At 40.8% G+C, this 20,527-nt stretch overlaps 2 protein-coding genes across 2 annotated transcripts; both read right to left on the reverse strand.

The window, feature by feature from the left end:
* Positions 1 to 97: 97 nt before the first annotated feature.
* LOC145890045 (uncharacterized) lies at positions 98 to 15,504 on the reverse strand. Its single transcript, XM_082981086.1, has 18 exons — positions 15,064 to 15,504; positions 14,152 to 14,347; positions 12,755 to 13,498; positions 9,243 to 9,389; positions 8,771 to 8,899; positions 7,456 to 8,716; positions 7,301 to 7,403; positions 7,034 to 7,229; positions 5,621 to 6,973; positions 4,487 to 4,681; positions 3,542 to 3,616; positions 1,922 to 2,071; positions 1,224 to 1,352; positions 975 to 1,112; positions 664 to 901; positions 505 to 602; positions 241 to 435; positions 98 to 105 (listed from the first exon to the last, which is right to left on the reverse strand). Exons 1-18 carry the CDS (start codon positions 15,502 to 15,504, stop codon positions 98 to 100), a joined length of 5,796 nt encoding a protein of 1,931 aa, XP_082837212.1.
* Positions 15,505 to 16,888: 1,384 nt separating this feature from the next.
* On the reverse strand, positions 16,889 to 20,039 carry LOC145890046 (uncharacterized). Its single transcript, XM_082981087.1, has 4 exons — positions 18,814 to 20,039; positions 18,649 to 18,751; positions 18,389 to 18,584; positions 16,889 to 18,327 (listed from the first exon to the last, which is right to left on the reverse strand). The coding sequence occupies exons 1-4, from the start codon at positions 20,037 to 20,039 to the stop codon at positions 16,889 to 16,891; spliced, it is 2,964 nt and encodes a 987-aa protein (XP_082837213.1).
* Positions 20,040 to 20,527: the final 488 nt, after the last annotated feature.

The raw sequence follows: 20,527 nt of genomic DNA on the forward strand, positions 1-20,527 counted from the left end.
TGAGCAGTCTTGCTTCCCATCGATGACTTGACTTGGTTTGACGAAGAGCGGTTTCCCGTTTTCACAATAGAAATGTGTGGCATCTGTGCAGTTGATTTCATCTGACTGATCAACGCAATCAGTCGGAAGTTTTGCATCACATCGTTTTTCCAATGGTATGCTCACAACTTTTTTTGTACCTGGAAGTAAGTGAATGCTTTTGATTTTTAGTGTGTAGAAAATGAAACGGCCTTCCCATACCTGTTGGCCACTCGGTTGTTCCAGCATCGCAAATAAACCTTGTATCTGAGCAATTTCGTTCATCTATTCCATCTTCACATTCCAGAACTCCATTGCAGATTGACTTTCCTGACGCAAAGTTCAACAGACCAGCGCAGCGCCTCAATTTCACTGTGATGAAGTGAGTAATGCCGTAGAATCCAGGGGTATCACTTCCTGAATATTGTCAAAGATTCGTTACAATTGAGTTATGCCCATGAAGTTTACGGCATGAACTCACATTACCAGCTGGCAAGTCGTCACAAATTGAGAGACGGTGGGAACAATTGGACCTTTCGCTACATTCGTCCTCAAAGGTGAGACATTCCGTTACGTTGTCACACCTGAAAAAGGAAAAAGGTGAAAATTTAAACTAAATAACACTAAAAAGATTCTAGAACAAACCTAGTAGCCTCTGCTGGAACAAGCGCCTTAATAAACGCCTCTAGGTCGCTTCCTGGAAGTGCTGCTACCAAATCAGGATGAAAAAGGTTACACTTAAAGTCATATTTTTTGCTGCTTTCGGCTTTCACTGTTTTCAGGGTGCAAAGGTCCTCATCGACCTTAGTATCCGCGCAGTCTGTTTTCCCGTCACATACCTCGTTTGCTGATATGCATTTGTCGTCGCATTTTAAATCTCCAACTGAACAATTGGAATCGCTGTTAACGTAAACCACTTTCTGGCAAAACTCGGAAACATGTGATGCATTGCAAACGGTATTCGTTTTCAAGACAGTTATGAAAACCTTCTCTTTCGTCGCTGTTGTCGGACAAGGGAACGCTATTGCAGTTGACTTTGCCGTCAGCCACCATCCACCTCGGAATGCAGGTCTTGCTTTTGGAACACTCGAACTCTAATTACATAACTGTCGTTCTAAAAATGCCAACATGCCAAATACACAGGTTTTGTTCACGTTACCAACACTTAACATGTAGCCTACACACTAAAGCCATATTTAACATACCATTTGGGCGGCAGGGATAATTTGAACTTTCTGATAGTTGGCAGCTATCTTTGGTGTTTGTGAATTTTTTGAGAACGCATCTTTGGGTTCCTTGACACCTGATTTCATCGTCTGAACACGCCAGTGGCTCTGAAAGAATTAACTCTTATATATCAACCAGTGTTACGACAGGAAAATTCAGCTTCCTGGAATGGATATTACACTAGAAAGAATCACCTGATGAAGCAATTTCTCAAAAGTATTGCTTGCTGTTTGCAAAAACTTTACTTTAAATAAGGGTGACCAATAAACAGTATTTAACTGTTGTATCTATGTCCAATTTGCATGTCGTGACTAAGGAACCAATTCTCTCTTCGGTTAAATAATTTCATTCGAACAATTGAACCGTCAATATGCAACTGCACGAATCGTTGAGACATTAATTTACCAAAACACCGAAGTAATTCCTGACAAAAATCACGAATGCGAAATTCCAAAGATTTCTGATATCGGTAAATGTAATTTTTTAATGGGGTAGAGATCTAGTCTGATATCTGAAAAGTTCAAGAAACACAGATCTACTAACACGAATTTCAAATCTTAGTAATCGTTTGATTGGGGCTTCAAATTAGTGTTATTGGATGTTATTGGGTGTTTCTTAACCTTTTTAATCTTTGATTTCCAAAAACGAGTGTGTATCTCGCAACACATAACCTTACCAATATTCTCGTCACTTCCATCTTGACACTGTGCATCAAGATCTCTCACAGAATTTCGGTATATGCAGCGATAACGCCTGGATCGACAAAGAAAAAATCCATCCTCCGGTCTACAACCCTTTGCTAGCTCCGAAAACGGTTTGGCGTCTCCTGCAAATAATAACTATTCTCTTATATGAGTTGCATACAAAAAAACACCAATAAAAAAACCTTCACCTTTCTGACTGTTTCCAACAGTAAGTGCAAAAAGCGTAAAAATGAGACGAACGTGTCTATCCATGCTGAAAGTGTTGTTTAAATCAAATGAAATGATGGCATGAGCACCGATAAAGCCGTGAAGGTTATCGAGTCAGGTTCCCTGTTATAATGGTATTTTCATTAACGCTATCAATAGAGATTCGTTGAAGTCCCTACATTGTGATATACCTGAAAGTCCAACATGAGCATCAAGGCTTTGGTTGCTTTATCATCACTACTTTCCCTTCACACAACTGGCAACAGAATATGGAAAAGTTGCGAGGGGTCTTCAATTGGATGACGCTTTTTATTGCTTCAGTACAATTTATTTTCTGTATATCAAAATAAAAGCTTTAGTTTCAAAATATCGAAGGTTTGACGCCGTTCTCTCATCGTTTAGCACAATGTATTTTAAAATTTTAACGGGGTAACACGAAGATTTTGTTTTTTCAAGTGTTACGTACAGAAACATGCACAAACGTAAATATTCCTTTTTATCCGAATTACAATCAATCCAATAACTTTTACCACTAGGTTGAATAATAGATATTTTTCAGGTCCTTGCAATTTTGTAAATTTGATTGAAAATTTTGTGTGACATTTCCAGAAAGACAATGACAGATTCCATTTATTCTGACTCTGCTATAGAATCATTGAGATATAAGTGACATGTCCTAACGCTTTCGAACGCTTGCGAATGTCACAAAACCAAGTGGTTTGAGCAATCACATGGCAGAAGGATTGCAAAACACGTTGTTGTGAAGAATGTTGATTAATGCCACGAACCCAGTGCCATTAATTTGTGTTCATTACCTGTCCTGACCAGGGTATGTGGTTGTCACCGATTACAGAAATGAATTCGATCCTCAATTGTGATGTGGCACTAAGTGACACATACAACACAGTTATTTGCGGACTTCCCTTATGACCGAGCTCGTCACTTTTTGAACGCAATATCCCAGCATTTTACAAATTATATCCATATGCGCAACAACGCTTATTTCACAAAAACATGTTAGCCTTTTTTATAATCATTGCGCCGCGACACCACATTGCATAAAGTGTCTAAATTTAAAATAAAAATGCGGTCATTTAGACACTTTTCAAAATTTATTCCCCACACAATACTAAAATCTCTTCAGGACCACATGTCAAGGAAAATTCTTACGTGTAGTAATGTTTGTGCTATAGGGACTACTTTATGGTATTCAAAACTGGTGGCCATGCACATATTCTCGGTATGCAAAAAGTAATATGGCCCAGTCATTAGGGAAGTCCACAAAGTCCACAAATGATTGTGTCACTCATGTCTCCAAATGTTCTGCCAAGTCTCACTAAAATTGTGGATCGAATTCATTTTTGCAAGTAGTGACAACCACATACCCTGATCAGGACAGTTTATTGAACACAAATTGATGGCAATTGAAGGGTTCGTGCCATTAATCAACATTCTTCCAACTGTTAAAAATTTTCAATAAAATCGTAAAGCCTGTTGTGCAAATAAATCATCGAAACAAGCCTTAATTATCTCTTTTATCACGGCAATATGTTATCAAAATATATGTTTGTAAGTAAGTTATGTAAAGTACCTGCCTTTTTTCCAAGTGATCCTGGCCTTTAAAATACGATTGTAGAAAATAAACCCTGGCGAATGTAGCGCATGAATAACAACACTGCAATAGATGTAAGTCGCTACAGCGAAAACACGGGCGTTGCGTGTGATCTTTTTACAACAAATATGCAAAATTATGACGTCATTAAGTATTGGAATTCGGCCAAATATTGCAGAATATTCTGCATTGGTACATCCTTATTAGTTAGCATCTATTGATAATTTACCTTTTTACTTTCGTTGACCAGAAGTCAACTGGGATCAACGTTATCTCCCGTTTGCCAATATAACATATTGTTTCGCAGTACGGGAAAAAGATACTCTGCATTTGCCACCACCCTTTTCGTGGTTATTTATAGTAATTAATTTGGTATTTTGGTAATGCCGTGATTCAGCAAATCGTGCAATTGTTAGCGGACTATATCCACAACACGGGCTGGTAAGTCACAAGGTGGTGTGGGCAAAAATATTTCCGAGTTTTGCCACAAAATTGATTCCAACTGTTTAGTTAGAGGCCCGATAACAAGTGGAAAGTAGCAAAGCAAGAGTGTTATAATACCTTTACACTGCGTCATCTGTAAGTAGCTCAAGTTTTAACTTCAAATGTGGCCGTCTTCTTTGTAATTTGATTAGGATTGCAGACCTTTTAGAAGTTTTCTGATATATACTAACTGTTTAACCTTTCCTTGAAATAGGCAGTGATATCGCGTCAATACCGTAAACAGCATCGAAAAAGACACCCCTACGTGTTCCTGATTGTACTGATTCATGAACTTTTTTTTCAATTGGTGTGTGTTTGTTGCAAACAGGTCTGTGAACTGAGGGTCGAAGCAGGAAGATGGTGCAATGTGACGTCTTTGATTCTTTTTCAAGAAACTGAATGCCAAACGAGAAACCAGGAAGTGTGGTTGCTGAAAAGAAGGTGAAACGTGAGACAATAAAAGTAATGTTAAGTGTACCAGAAGGGCAGATAGTCAAAATACAAACTTTGGCTTTGAAATATAGAACGGTTTGACGCCGTTCTCTCATCGTTTCGCACAATGTATTTAAATTTTTAACAGGAAACAGGATAACGAGAGGGACATATAGACCTCAAACAACTTCCTGCATCGTATCTAACTTCCTGTTCTCTAAACCGTATAATTTTAGTCCGATGAAAGTAAATATTATACATTGGTAGTTTATTGCGTATTGAATGAATAATTTTGAAAGTAAAAAAACTAATAGACTGCATCGAAATGTTCTGTATTGTTGACATAAATGCGATGCAACTTAAACCACGAAAAAAACGAGATAGCGTGAAGAAAACTAAAAAATACCCGATTATTCACAATCACGTGAACAAATGACGCCCAATACAATGTGGTCTCGAAAAATTAAAAAAATGACTTTGTAAATACTCATGAAGGTCAAGCAGATGTGGGTTTAGCCAAAAAAGTCCTTCAAGGAGACTTATGGCAACTGCGTACGACGGAAGTCGCGACACTAGTTTCTATCTTGTTGGACGCCAAAGCATTGTGACGCAAACAATATTGTGCCTGTAAATGCCAAGTTTTTTTTTTTTTCAAAACTTAGAAATGTTTTTGAATGATCGTTTCATTAAAAAAGCATACGTGCAAACAGGTTCAACAATAATACAAAAGCAAAAAAATATTCTGCAGTAAAATCCTTGACAATAGTTTCAAAAAACACAATTTCCACGAACCAATCTATCACAACGACGTAAATCAATTACTTGCAAGCGTCATACAACACAACCCTATTTTACATTGGAGTGGTATGTTGGCTGGAAGACGCTGTATGCGTATCCACAGTTTCAGACCTTAAACAGGCGCGTGCTCTGTTTAAACCTCTTCTAAACGGTTTTACTAACAGAGAGAAAGGGTTGGTGTAAATGATCGGGTTAAGAGAACTGTTAATAGGGAGGAACACAATAGCAGACAAAGCATAAGCAACTGGAGGAAGAATGATTTTGCCCATACTGAGGAAGGTCATGAAACACAATGGAAACCAGCATGCCAGATCGGTTGCTATCAGAATTGCAATCTTCTTATGAAGCTTATTTGACGTTTTGGAAGCTGAACTTGCCACCCTGCTTACCGTCGAACGTCGGTATATCAAAAAATAAGCAATAATAATGTACATGAGCGCAAAAAAGTTGAAAGTCATTACAGCGGAAGTCATTGGATTGTGCTCTTGGTCGTTATTGCTAGTTACATAAAGCCTTGGAATACAAACACCACTGGCGCTGTAGTATCCAAAGTAACCTTTTACTTGAGGAGAAATATTAGGGAAATGATTGTTTAAGTAATCTTCAATATCGTACCAATGCGTAGGAGGTTCTACAATGGATATGTTAGCAGTGCTCAAGGCTGAAATCCTTCGGGCAAATTGTTGATATTGGGCAAGAGCGACAGTATCGGAAGAAAAGAATGAATTGGACGATATCCAGGCCAGGGTTACCATTGAACTTGATAAATGCACTGAGAGGGGAAGAAGTGCTATAAACAATGCAACCATCCACACAGTAGCAAGCCAGAAGAAGACAACGCGTAAACGCATTTGGCGGATGTTAATTGGAAATAAGACACCATATAACCTATAGGAAGTGAGAACAACCAACGTAAATACGGAACATTGGCTCGACAACACAATAGTTACTCCCAAAGCTGTACAAGATGTGCTTGTACGCCATTCTTTATCAACAAGGCAATATTGTCCTTTGTAAAACTGTGATCTGATGGCAATAGAAAACAGAGCTACGCCCATGAGGAAATCAGCAACAGACAGATTTAGAATCATAAGGTCGTTTGCAATAGACACCTTAGATCTTCGCATCAATGGGTTACGGGGTCGTGTGTAAAGTTTTCTTAAAATAATGAAGGCTACTGCGGCATTGCCAAATGTGGCAAAGAAAGCCATTATCCAGACAAGAACCTGAAGAAACGATGACTTAATAAGATCTTCCCTAGACGATATTCCACCTTCACTGAACACGTTCTTTGGACATTCATCTGAATAATCTGAGCAGTCTTGCTTCCCATCGAGGACTTGACTTCGTTTGACAAAAAGCGGATCCCCGTTTTCGCAATAGAAATGTGTGGCATCTGTGCAGTTGATTTCATCTGACTGATCAACGCAATCAGTCGGAAGTTTTGCGTCACATCGTTTCTCAAGTGGAATGCTTACAACTTTTTTTAACCCTGCAGTAAAGAATCAAGTCATGCGTGTTTTTATTGCTAAGTGTTGTTTCAAATAATTACCTGTCGGCCACTCAGTTGTTCCAGCATCACACAGAAATCGGTCATTCGAGCAATTGCGTTCATCTTCTCCATTTTCACACTCAAGAATTCCATTGCAAATCGATTTCCCAAACGCTGCATTCAAAGGCCCACTACAACGTTTCAATCTCAGTGTAAAGCTGGTTGTAACCCCCAAAAATCCGACTGGGAAATATTGCTGCACATTAGCACGAAAAATTAGTATTTTTTATTGTATTACTAGGGCGTGAACTTACTGGTTATACTTACGTTTACGGTGTTCAATTCGTCGCATATGGAAATGCGATGGGAACAGTTTGCTCTTGTGCTACATTCGTCTTCAAAGTTTGCGCATTCCGTGGCTCCATCACATCTGCAAGCATCATTGGTTTATATGCAGGAAACAAAATTTAACTGCACAATACCTTTTGGCTCTTGCAGGCAAGAATAAGCCGATGAGACTTTCGAGATCAGTTCCGGCAATTGAATCTCTTACACTATTGGGTAAAAGATCACAGTCGAAGTCCAGCATTTTTGTGCTCTCCGTTTTGGTGTGGTTTGCAGTACAATGGGCCTCGTCGATTTGAAATGTCGGGCAATCAACCTTTCCGTCACAAACCATATTCGGTTTAACGCACTCTCCGTTATAACAATTCAGATCTCCGACTGGACAGCTTTGATTGTTATCAACGTAAGACACCCTTCGGCAAAACTCGTTTACACGGTCGTTTTTTCTACTAGCTGAACACAAACACTCGTCTGAAAAGTCTTGGCAGTAGATAATTCCATCGCAAATTTGCCGGGTTGCAATCACCGTTTTCCCGTCGAGGCAAATTGTGCAAGTCGAAGTGCTGTTTTCTCTCAAACACAAATCCGAATCATCATCACAGTTCGAGAAATCATCATGTAGCATCCACTGGGGTATGGCGCAGTATCTTTGAGTGCTGGCGTGATCACGTCGACATTTGAAACCATGCATTACCTTAATATCATCAGCTTCATTGGCGCAATCCGAAAATGCGTCACATGAATAACCCCAGTAGATGCATTTGCTTGGTTCATTCGGACAACGGAACATTCTAGGTTCATCACAACTTTCTATTTCATCACTGCAATCCCCACAATGATCCATTCCATCACATAACAAGTAAGTGGGAATACATCTTCTATCGTTGTGACAACGGAACTCTCCCTCCACACAACTCTCATTCTTATGCATTGGAATTTCGTCACTTCCATCTTTGCAATCGACCAAAGAGTTTCCTCGCCATGAGCGTGGAATGCATCGCCCGTTATCTTTGCACATGAACTCGGTGTTTTTGATACAAGGCAGGGTGTATCGTTCGTCCGTTTCATTCTTGCAATCGGGAAAACCGTCCATTACGCGATACCTTGGAATACATCTTCCAGTTATACTGCACCTAAATTCCGTTTCGTTGTGGCAAACCAATGTGGAAATTTCGTCGCTTCTGTCAGTACAATCGTCGTATCCGTCCCTTACCCATTCCCGTGGTATACATTGTTGCATTTTGTTGGCCGACAAGCACGGAAATTCCGATGGTAAGCAATATTTGAACACTTCTACTTCGTCGCTATTGTCTTGCAACACATAGCTGTTGCAATCAACTTTCCCGTCAGCCACCAACCACCTGGGAATGCAGATCCTACTCCGTGAGCATTGAAACTCTGACAAAAAGAGGATTACGTTTTTGATACAACATAATACAGTTCTCAACAAACCATTTCGACGGCACGGAAAATTAAGAGTTTCGGAAATTTGGCAGCTGGCACGTGTATTGAGGAATCTGCGATGTACACATCGCCCCGTGGCACGATGACAACTCACTTCATCATCTGTGCAATTGAGAGCTGCCAAAAATGCGAACATGTCAATCATTGCAGCACTGCTGGCAGAGTCAAGGAAAAATAAATAGTGAACAATGTTTAACAATAAATTTGTGAGCATGTGTTTTCTCCTCTGTCGTTTCCGTTTTGTTCCTGTTTTATGTACAGGTATGTCACTAATTGTCGTATGTGTCTTGTATGTCGCATATTTGATACCGCTTGTTGTCTTGGTTCACTATTAGCGACTTTTCTGCAGTATAAGGTAGGTTTGGTCACAAACATTCACTCTTAGTTTGTTTGTTGGTTGTTATCAGGCATTCAACTGAACATCTCCGCCAAACTTCCACAATATTAACTTTCAACCAACCAGTGGATTGATCGCTTCCGTCCGTACATTGTGCATATGAATCTAACACCTCTTCTCTGTACAAACATTGGGCGCCGGTTTGGCACTGAAAAAATCCGTCTTCCGCTCTGCAGCCTTTCGAAAGTTGTTTAAACGGTTTAGTATCAACTGCAACAAAGACCTATCGTAAAGTTTACTGCCCACAAAGTTACTTTGTGATAACAAACCACAACCAGGCACCTTTTTTCTCCCATATGATCAACAGCAGTATAAGAAACTTAAATTCTCCAAACAGTTGCGACATGCCTCTTCAGTGTACTGTTCTTCTGTAAAATTACTGTATTATTTTGTTTGTCTTGTATGTCGCACGTTTGATTCCTGTTATTGTCGCGTATTAACTATGGGCACAACGCTTGCAATGCAAATACATGCAAGACGTATCTCGTGGGAGAGTGTTTCGAATACTGTGGTCATTGAGTTCGGAAATGTGGGCGACCATGTCATAAGAACCTGTCGAAAACTGAAACGAAACTCACCTTGGTATGACAGCGGGAAAACTCTCACACACCTAATGGCATGTGATTTCCATCACGTATAGACTTGTATCAGAGGGGGCATGTCATTGTGGATTTGTAAACGGTGGTAACAATTGGCTTCCGTACTGCATTCGTCCGTATAGTTTTAGAAATCCAGTGATATTAACTGCAACCCGAAATTTTACAGCCTAATTTTCTGCACATTCTAAGTTGCAGCCGAAAAAGGGATGTATGAATTGCCTCATGCAATGAAAGGATTTAGTATCGCTGATACTTGGAACGAATTACTTTAAAACAGACCTTCTGTATGCACTTTGATGGATTGGTTGTCAACATTAATGCTCAAATATATCGCAGTATAAACCCATGGGCAGGATCCCATGGACTTTTGCATGCCAATCCCCACAAACACTGCTAACACTGACAAAAATACGAAATCAAAATCTCCTATTTTCGCAATTGGTCTACAGACCTTTCAGTTTACTGATATATACTCACTATTTTAATCTTTCCTTGAAATAGGCAGTGATATCGCATCAATGCCGTAAACAGCATCGAAATATCGTCTCAATATAAGCCTGACAAACTCTGTACCGATTCCTGCCCTTTTTTGGTAATTGGGGTATTTCTGTTGCAAACAAGTCTGTGAACTGATGGTCGAAGCATGGTGCAATGTGACGTCTTAAAGATGGCGCAATGTCACGTCTTGGATTCTTTTTTCAAGAAGCTGGATGCCCAACGAGAAACCAGGAAGTATTGTTTTCGTTTGTCATGCTGTACTTGTACCCACGCCAGATTTAAGACATATTTATAATGTCACGCCCTCACAAACTTTCGGTTGAATTTGTTTTTACTCCATACAAAATTTGGAACAATCTCTGTGTAAATGACAGGGAACAGTGGGTATATTTCCCCGTGCTTTAGGAACTTGTTTAAACTGTTTTTCCCGCCTTTAAATTATATCACCTGAATTCACAAGCGGCGTGAGATACCCATTTTTTTCGTGTATGTACGGTTTTTGATCATTGTTTTAACAGAAAACGATATTGCTCAAAGTGCTGAAGCAAGGATAACGCGAGGGACATATTGACCTCAAACAACTTCATGCATCGTATCTAACTTCCTGTTCTCTAAACCATATAAGTTTAGTCCGATGAAAGTAAAAATTATAATTGTGTATAAGCTGCAGACAAATGGCGATTATTTTATTCGAGGCACCAATAGTCTTCACGAATATCGGACGATATCGAAAAATACGACAGTAACAGAAGTCCAGGTACGTGATAAAGAAATGTCGAGCATTAACAATAAGAGGCAATAGAAACAACAAGTACAGGAGTGTAATAAAGAAATATCGAACGTTAACAAGAAATAAACAATAACACAGCGAGTACATGTACGTGGTAAAGAAATGTCGAACATTAACAGGAGATAACAATAACACAACAAGTATACAAGAAAAGGGGCATCGGTCATTAAGGAAATTTGCAATGACACAACAAATACGGGTACACAAAACACAACAAATACGGGTACACAAATACGGGTTGACGGGCACTGACACAAGGTGATCAAATGGCTCTTACAATAAGGTCCACAAGTGGGCGCTGAGGCGAGGTTTTGTCTATTTTGCCGGGAGAGTAGTTTTCATGTAGTTACAATTTACAATATATACAGTATACAATACAAAAGAAAAACACGGAGATGTAATTTTGGGGTGTGATCCGGGATAGGGCGGTAGAGCGCGGTTTTTGCGATTCATTGGTTGGGTATGGGGTTAACAACATCAGCCAAGACTTCCTCGAGAAAAGGGTTGCCTCTGTTCCGTTGGATAGCTAGCTTAAAGTGTACAGAGGTTTTGAAGGATGAAACCAAATGCCGGGAAATGTCGTTGATGGGTCGTATGTCATGTTTAATTCTGTTCCGTGTTTTCCAAATAGTGTGTGTAAGTGAGGTGTTAAGGAATGCTGCTAATGTTTTTGTGTATGGTGTTGTGTTATGAAGTTGTGGAAAGACGATGTGGAAAGGTGTATCAAATAGAGAAGAGTTTGAGTTAGTTAAAGTTCGGAAAATATTTTTAATTTGGGTGAGAAGAGGTTGAATGGAGCGACAGTTGTGAAAAAGGTGAGAGAAGGTTTCGAATGAGGAATTACAAAGGTAGTAGTGGGGTTCTTGATCCAGGGCAAGGTAAGTTTGTTGGCATTTTAGCGGAAGAATTTTAAGGGTAAGGCGATAATTAAAAGTTTTAAGGTAGTTGGGGAAAATAGGGTGTTGGATTTGGGACCAGTCGTTAAAATGATGGGGTGTGTTGGATTCGTCCACGATACGGTGATAGAGGGGCTTTAGTTTATGGGTCATGAGTTCAGTTTCGGTAAGGTTTAAAGATTTGAGGAGGTTTAGAATATATAGATAGTGGGGAGAAGGTGTTGTTGCGTGTGGGAGGTAATTTCTAGTACGAAGGTTGAAAAGTTTGCTGAGGGGGAGTCCAAGATTATATTCTATGAAGGAAAGTTGCGGAGTAGTTGGGGAATCCAAAAGGCGGTGATTGTAATATTGTTTGATAGAATAGAGAAGTGATAGGTCAGCGTAGAGGGGAATGTTTGCCGCGCCGTAACCACCATGTTACGACGGGCTGCCAGGATGTTAATTGACAAGGTTGGATTATTTGGGCCGACGACGAACTTTACCACAATGCCGTCGATCCGTTCTCGTTGCTGGGGTGGTAAGGGGTAAGTTTTAGCAAGGTATGAAATTTGGGGTAAAAGTATAGTTTTTGAGAGGATGCATTTAGAGTCAAAAGTAAGAAAAGGGTTGCTGATAGATCTGGCGCGGGATTGTAAAGAGGTGATTGCTTTGTGCCATGTGATGGTGCGCCTATTGGGGTGTTTAACGGAGTTATCGATTTAGGGTTCCACTTTATATTACACAAGGTTGGGTCGTCAAGGGGAGGTCGAAGGATGGCAATCGCTTCGGTTTTGGTGGGGTTGAGTTTTAAACCAGAAAATTTAGCAAAATTGTCAATGAGGGAGTGCCGATGAGCCACCACTAGGGTGACGTCATCGGCGTAAGCGATTGCCTTGGGTGTGTTGCGGCATGGCACTGGGGTTGAAGTGATAGCAGGGTTGTTTTGAAGGGCAACGAGAAGCGGATCTAGGGCAATCAGGAAGAGGTTCAGACTAAGGGGGTCACCTTGTCTGATACCTCTCCTGATCGGAAAGTCCGTTGTGGCAAAGCCGTTTACGAAGACCCGGGAGTTGGCGCTAGAGTGAAGGGCAGAAAGGTAATTAGTAAAGCAAGCGGGAAACTGAAGAAGTAACCAGGAGAATGAAACAGAATCGAAGGCTTTTTGAAAATCTAGGGAAATGAAGAAAGTGTCCGAATTGATGGAGGATGCGTGGTGGTGCAGATCGCGTAAGAGTGAAGTTGCGTCGGATGTGGATGAGCCGGGGGTAGCGAATTGGTTTAAAGAAAGAATTTTGGGTATAAACGGTTTGAGTCTTAGGTTCAAAAGTTTGTGGAGAATTTTAAGATCAGTATTTAACAGGGAAATGGGTCTATAATTATTAAGAGGAGTGGGGTTATTTTTCTTGAAGATAAGGGTAAGATGGCCAAGGTTGAATTCTGTTGGGGTGTAGGAATTGAAATACGCGTAGTTGAGAGCTTGGGTGAGGTCAGCCCCGATGAGGTCCCAGTAAAGCGAGTAAAACTCGCTGCTGAGACCGTCGGGGCCGGGGGTTTTGCCTGAAGGAAAAAGGGAAAGTGTTTTCCTTACTTCGTGCAGTGTGATGGGGTTCGATAAGGTTGTAAGGAATTGATCTGGTATTACTTTTAAAGGAGTTTTAACAAATAAGTTAGAAGGGTCGGGAACTGGAAGATGTTGATCAGAATAAAGAGTTTCAAAAAATTGCCGGGTGTGGGAAAGAAGTTCCTTCGGGGTAGAAAGAGGGAGACCATGAGTGTCTTGAAGCTCTAGTATAGGACTGTGAAGGCGTGAGGGGAGCAATTGGGAGTAAAGAAGTTTATCAGTTATATTCTTAAAGTGGGCGTCGGAGGAAAGGGATTTTAGAATAAAAGAACGGGATTTAGAAAGGTAAAGAGAATTTAGGTTTTTTTTGATAGATTGGAAAGTAAGTTAACGGGAGAGGGATTGTCGTTGAGAATTTGGCGGGCGGTGTCGAGTTGTTGCTGTAGGGTGTAGGTTTGGTCGCGGGATTCTTGAGCCAGGCGTTTGGAGTGGGATTTTATCAATGATTTAAATTTAAATTTAAGCGTTAGCCAAAAGTCCATGGGGTTAGAGTGGAAAGGAGCGAGAGTTTGCCAAAGAGGGTAAAATCGGTGAAAATCGAGGCGAAAAAGAGGGTCGTTAAGGAATTTAGTATTATTCTTCTAGGTACCTCGTTCCCTTGGTGGGGCAGAGATAAGGTTGACGGAAACCGAAACTGAATCATGATCCGAAAAAGGGCATGGGATGAATAAATGTTTGTTGGGAATTAACGAAGAGGAAAGATAAATTCTATCAATTCTGGACTGTGTATTTAGGGCACGACGGGAAAATTGGCGGAGGTTTGGGTGAAGAAGTCGAAAGGAATCCTGTAGGTTAAAAGTTGTCAATAATTTTATAAGGTTGTAGCTGGGCTGTCGATTGGGTACTGGGGGGTGTTTGTCCAAGGTAGGGTCAGTTACACAATTAAAGTCACCAGTAAACACAATGGAGAAGGTAGAAGAAATGTAGGGGTAGAGAGAATCGAAGAATTTATTATTGAGTATGTATTGATTTGTGCCAGAGGGTGCGTATATATTAATTAAGTGAAAGGTGTGGGTCAGGGTTGAAATGTCGGCCGCAATGATGCGACCGTCAGAGTCAGAAACGGAGTTAAGAATTCGAAGATTGTAGGAGTTTAGAAGAACTGCGACACCCCCGCAGGCTGGGCATTTAGAAAAGTCGAGTTTAAGAGGATGGGGCCAGAAGTCCATTCGGACTTCCACAGGGATTCGGTTTGGGGGGTAGAATGAGTTTCTTGGAGGCAAAAAATGTCAAAGTTTAAAGAGGAAAGGTACCGGAACAGGGCTTTTCTCTTGGGGGCTTGGCCAAGGCCGTTAACATTAAGGGTACATATCTTTAAATACGACGCCATTGTATGAAATTAAAACAAGAAAACAAAAAAAAGGGGGGGGCAACAGAAAATAAACAAGAACGGGACAAAAATAATGGGGTTGTGGTTGTTTAAAAACACGATGCATTAAAATCATCTGGTATTACTGCTTTACAGCTACACACTAATTTCTCTCCCCGCGTCGGCTTGTACGTTCTGCGCGTTATCATCGGTGTTGCCACCTTTTGCAGCTGCGGCCCGTTTACGGTCTTCTACGTGCTTCGCGAAGCTGGGGCAATCGCCTTTCGTGTGGCCCATTTCAGCACAAAATTCACATTTCCTGGGCTGACCGTTATATTTGATTTCAACAAATGTTCTACCGAGGCGTAGACGCTCGAGAATTGGATTCTCCCTTAACACTGAGGCCTTCATGACAATAACTCGTCTGCCTCCATATAGACCGAAGTCATCAAAAAGCTTCCACCCGCGAAGTGTCGGGGCGTATTTCGAAAAATATGCAAGTAGAGATTGCATCGTGGCGCGCGGGGGAACCCTCGTTAAAAAAACCCGTTCCTCATCCTCGCAGTGCGCGGTTGCATAAACTGGTTTGCCACTAGCTCTTAACGTCATGGCTAAACTTCGGGCTTTCTCCATAGTCGGGCAAAAAATTTGACCCTGCCATTAGGGAATTGAAAAATACCTTCTAGGGTATTTCGCCAGCGAACATTCAACTGGCGCAACAGTAGGTGTATTTCTGGACGTTTCAGGCCCGGATTAAAGCGGGCGTCCACTTCAAGATTCTCGTCTGTATCGAACGGATCAGTTCCTGGCACAGAAAGAGCCGCCACATTTGGCCCGGCTACAGCTCTGGCAAAATCCATCTCGTAACAAAATTGTGTGTCAAATAAACAAAACACACGCTGGCCACTTGCCGTTCACCACTACTACAAAGCAATATAGTAGCCCTAAGAAGGGCCGGGCTCACTAAAAAGTGACCTCAAGCCTTCTCTGCACTTTCATATAACGGTTAGCAAATCTCGTCTCGAAAGGAGTTCCAAATGATATGGTAAAGTCCTTTGAACACTGTCCTCTACCAACCAGAATATTAATAAACAGAAACGACTCGTAGAACAGAGAATACCTCGGAAAAGGTAATCTTCAGTAAAAGGCGAAAGATTTATGCGTGTGAAGAGAAACCAAACTAGGTGAAATCAAATAGTGTTTCCACTTTGTTTTCTCCGTTTTGGTTGCACCTAGTTTGGTGCCCAACGGATGACGGTGATTGCACAGTCACCACAAAGTGGAAGTCTTTGCTTGGCCGTTTGGTCAGCAAAGTCGTCTTATAGTCACACCAGCTACACTGATGAGACCTTTCAGGTCGAAACAGCAGTGGCCATCTGTCTGCAGCTTATACACAATTCATATTATTGGCTCCACATTGCTTATCGTAAATATTATATATTGGTAGTTTATTGCGTATTGAATGAATAATTTTGAAAGTAAAAAAGCTAATAGACTGCATCGAAATGTTCTGTCTTGTTGATGTAAATGCGATGCAACTTAAACCACGAAAAAAAAACGAGAAAACGTGAAGAAAACGAAAAAATACCCGATTATTCAGAATCACGTGCACAAATGACGCCCAATACAAGGTGGTCTGGAAAAATTAAAAAAATGACTTTGTAAATACTCATGAAGGTCAAACAAATGTGGCTTAGCCAAAAAAGTCACATACAAGGCGACTTGTGGCAACTGCGTACGACGGAAATCACGACATTAGTTTCTATCTTGTTGGACGCCAAGCATTGTGACGCAAATAATATTGTGCCTGTAAATGCCAAGTTTTTTTTTTCTAAACTTAGAAATGTTTTCAAATGATCGTTTCATTAAAAAAACGTACGTGCAAACAGGTACAATAATACAAAGGCAAAAAATATTCTACAGTAAAATCCTTGACAAAAAACACAATTTCCACGAACTAATCAATCACAAAGACGTAAATCAATTACTTGCAAACGTCATACAACACAACCCTATTTCACATTTGAGTAGTATGTTGGCTGGAAGACGCTGTATGCGCATCCACAGTTTCAGACCTTAAACAGGCGCGTGCTCTGTCTAAACCTCTTCTAAAAGGTTTTACTAACAGAGAGAAGGGGTTGGTGTAAATGATCGGGTTAAGAGAACTGTTAATAGGGAGGAATACAATAGCCGATAAAGCATAAGCAATAGGAGGAAGAATGATTTTGCCCATACTTAGGAAGGTCATGAAACACAATGGAAACCAGCATGCTAGATCGGTTGCTATCAGAATTGCAATTTTCTTATGAAACCTTTTGGATTTTTTTGCAGCAGAACTTGCCACCCTGTTTACCGTCGAACGTCGGAATATCAAAAAATAAGCAATAATAATGTACATGAGCGCACAAAAATTAAAAGTCATTACAGCGGAAGTCATCGGGTTGTGTTCTTGGTCGTTGTCATTAGTTACATAAAGCCTTGGAATACAAACACCACTGGCGCTGTAATATCCAAAGTAACCTTTTACTTGAGGAGAAATATTAGGGAAATGATTGTTTAAGTAATCGTCAATATCGTACCAATGCGTAGGAGGTTCTACAATGGATATGTTAGCAGTGCTCAAGGCTGAAATCCTTCGGGCAAATTGTTGATATGGGGCAAGAGCGACAGTATCGGAAGAAAAGAATGGATTGGACGATATCCAGGCCATGGTTACCATTGAACTTGATAAATGCACTGAGAGGGGAAGAAGTGCTATAAACAATGCAACGATCCACACAGTAGCAAGCCAGAAGAAGACAACGCGTAAACGCATTTGACGGCTGTTAATTGGAAATAAGACACCATACAACCTATAGGAAGTGAGAACGACCAATGTAAATACGGAACATTGGCTCGACAACACAATAGTTACTCCCAAAGCTGTACAAGATGTGCTTGTACGCCATTCTTTGTCAACGAGGCAATATTGTCCTTTGTATAGTTGCGATCGAATGGCAATAGAAAACAGAGCAACGCCCATGAGGAAATCAGCAACAGACAGATTTAGAATCAAAAGGTCATTTGCAATAGACACCTTAGGTCTTCGCATCAATGGGTTACGGGGTCGTGTATAAAGTTTTCTTAAAATAATGAAGGCTACAAAGACATTACCAAATGTGGCAAAGAAAGCCATTATCCAGACAAGAACCTGAAGAAACGATGACTTAATAAGATCATCCCTAGACGATATTCCACCTTCACTAAACACGTTCTTTGGACATTCATCTGAATAATCTGAACAGTCTTGCTTTCCATCGAGGACTTGACTCCTCTTGACGAAGAGCGGATCCCCGTTTTCACAATAGAAATGTGTGGCATCTGTGCAGTTGATTTCATCTGACTGATCAACGCAATCCGTTGGAAGTTTTGCGTCACATCGTTTTTCCAATGGTATGCTCACAACTTTTTTTGTACCTGGAAGTAAGTGAATGCTTTTGATTTTAAATGTGTAGAAAATGAAACGCCCTTCCCATACCTGTTGGCCACTCTGTTGTTCCAGCATCGCAAATAAACCTTGTATCTGTGCAATTTCGTTCATCTATTCCATCTTCACATTCCAGCACTCCATTGCAGATAGACTTTCCGAACGCAAAGTTCACCTCACCAGCGCAGCGTTTCAATTTCACTTTGATGAAGTTGGTAATGCCGTAGAATCCAGGCGGTATCACTTCCTTAATGTTGTCAAAGATTGGTTACAATTGAGTTATGCCCATGAAGTTTGAGGTATGAACTCACATTAACGGTTGGCAAGTCGTCACAAATTGATGGACGGTGGGAACAATTGGCCCTTTCGCTACATTCGTCCTCAAAGATGCTGCATTCTGTTACGTTGTCACACCTGAAATAAGAAAAAAGGTGAAAATTTAAACTAAATAACACAAAAAAGATTCTAGAACAAACCTAGTAGCCTCCGCTGGAACAAACGCCTTTATAAACGACTCTAGGTCACTTCCTGGAAGTGCTGCTACCAAATCAGGATGAAAAAGGTCACACTTAAAGTCAAATTTTTTGCTGCTTTCGGCTTTCACTGTTTTCAGGGTGCAAAGGTCCTCATCAACTTTAGTATCCGCGCAGTCTACTTTCCCGTCACATACCTCGTTTGCTAATATGCATGTGTCGTCGCATTTTAAATCTCCAACTGAACAATTGGAATGGCTGTTAACGTAAACCACTTTCTGGCAAAACTCGGAAACATTTTTGCTCGCGCGTCCTTGCGAACAAAGACACTCGTCTGAAAAGTCTCGACAATCAATAACTCCGTCGCAAAGTTGCCGGGATGCAATTACCGTATTCCCGTCGAGGCAACGTGTGCAAGTTGATGTGCTGTTTTCTCTCAAACACAAATCCGAATCGTCATCGCAGTTTGCAAAATCGTCGTAAAGCATCCACTGGGGTATGGAGCAGTATCTGTCAGATGTTCCAAGATCACGTCGACATTTGAAACCAGGAAGTGTTTTTATGTCATCAGTTCCATTGGGGCAATCCGAGAATGCGTCACACGAATGACCCCAGAAAATGCACTTGTCTGGTTCACTTGGACAACGAAACATTCTCGGTTCATCACAACTTTCTATCTCATCACTGCAATCGCCACAATGATCCATTCCATCGCATAACAAGTAAGTGGGAATACATCTTCTATCGTTGTGACAACGAAACTCTCCCTCCACACAGCTTTTATTCTTAGACATGGGAATTTCGTCACTTCCGTCTTTGCAATTTACCAGAACGTTTCCTTGCCACGAACGCGGAATGCATCGCCCGTTGTCATAACACCTAAACTCTTTTTCACTGATGCAAAATGTAAGTGGTGCGTACTCGTCGGATCGATCAGAACAATCAGTATAACTATCCTTGACTCTGTACCTTGGAATACACCTTCCATTGGCGTGGCACCTGAATTCTGATTCGTTGTGACAACTTGTTAGTGCTGAAACTTCGTCCGTCCCGTTTTTGCAATCTTGGTAACCGTCCATTACCCATTCGCGTGGAATGCATCTTGTTTTCTCATTCGGTGATGCATTGCAGCTGTATTCGTTTTCAAGACAATTTTGAAAACCTTCTCTTTCGTCGCTATTGTCGGGCAAGAGAACGCTATTGCAGTTGACTTTACCTTCAGCCACCATCCACCTCGGAATGCAGGTCTTGCTTTTGGAACACTCGAACTCTAATTACATAACTGTCGTTCAAAAAATGTCAACATGCCGAAATACACAGGTTTTGTTAACATTACCAACACTTAACATGTAGCCTACAGACTAAAGCCATATTAGAACATACCATTTGGGCGGCAGGGATAATTTAAACTTTCTGATAGTTGGCAGCTATCTTCGGTGTTGATGAATTTTCTGAGAACGCATCTTTGGGTTCCTTGACACCTGATTTCATCGTCTGAACACGCTAGTAGCTCTGAAAGAATTAACTCTTATATATCATCCAGTGTTACAATAGGAAATTCAGGTTTCCTGGAATGGATATTACACTGGAAAGAATAACCTGATGAAGCAAGTTCTCAAAAGTATTGCTTGCTCTTTGAAAAACTTTACTTCAATAAACAGTATTCAACTGTTGTATCTATGTCCAATTTACATATCGTGACTAAAGAACCAATCCT

This window comes from Ascidia mentula, chromosome 2 (genome assembly GCF_947561715.1).
Source record: "Ascidia mentula chromosome 2, kaAscMent1.1, whole genome shotgun sequence".
In the NCBI taxonomy this organism is placed as follows: Eukaryota; Metazoa; Chordata; class Ascidiacea; order Phlebobranchia; family Ascidiidae; genus Ascidia; species Ascidia mentula.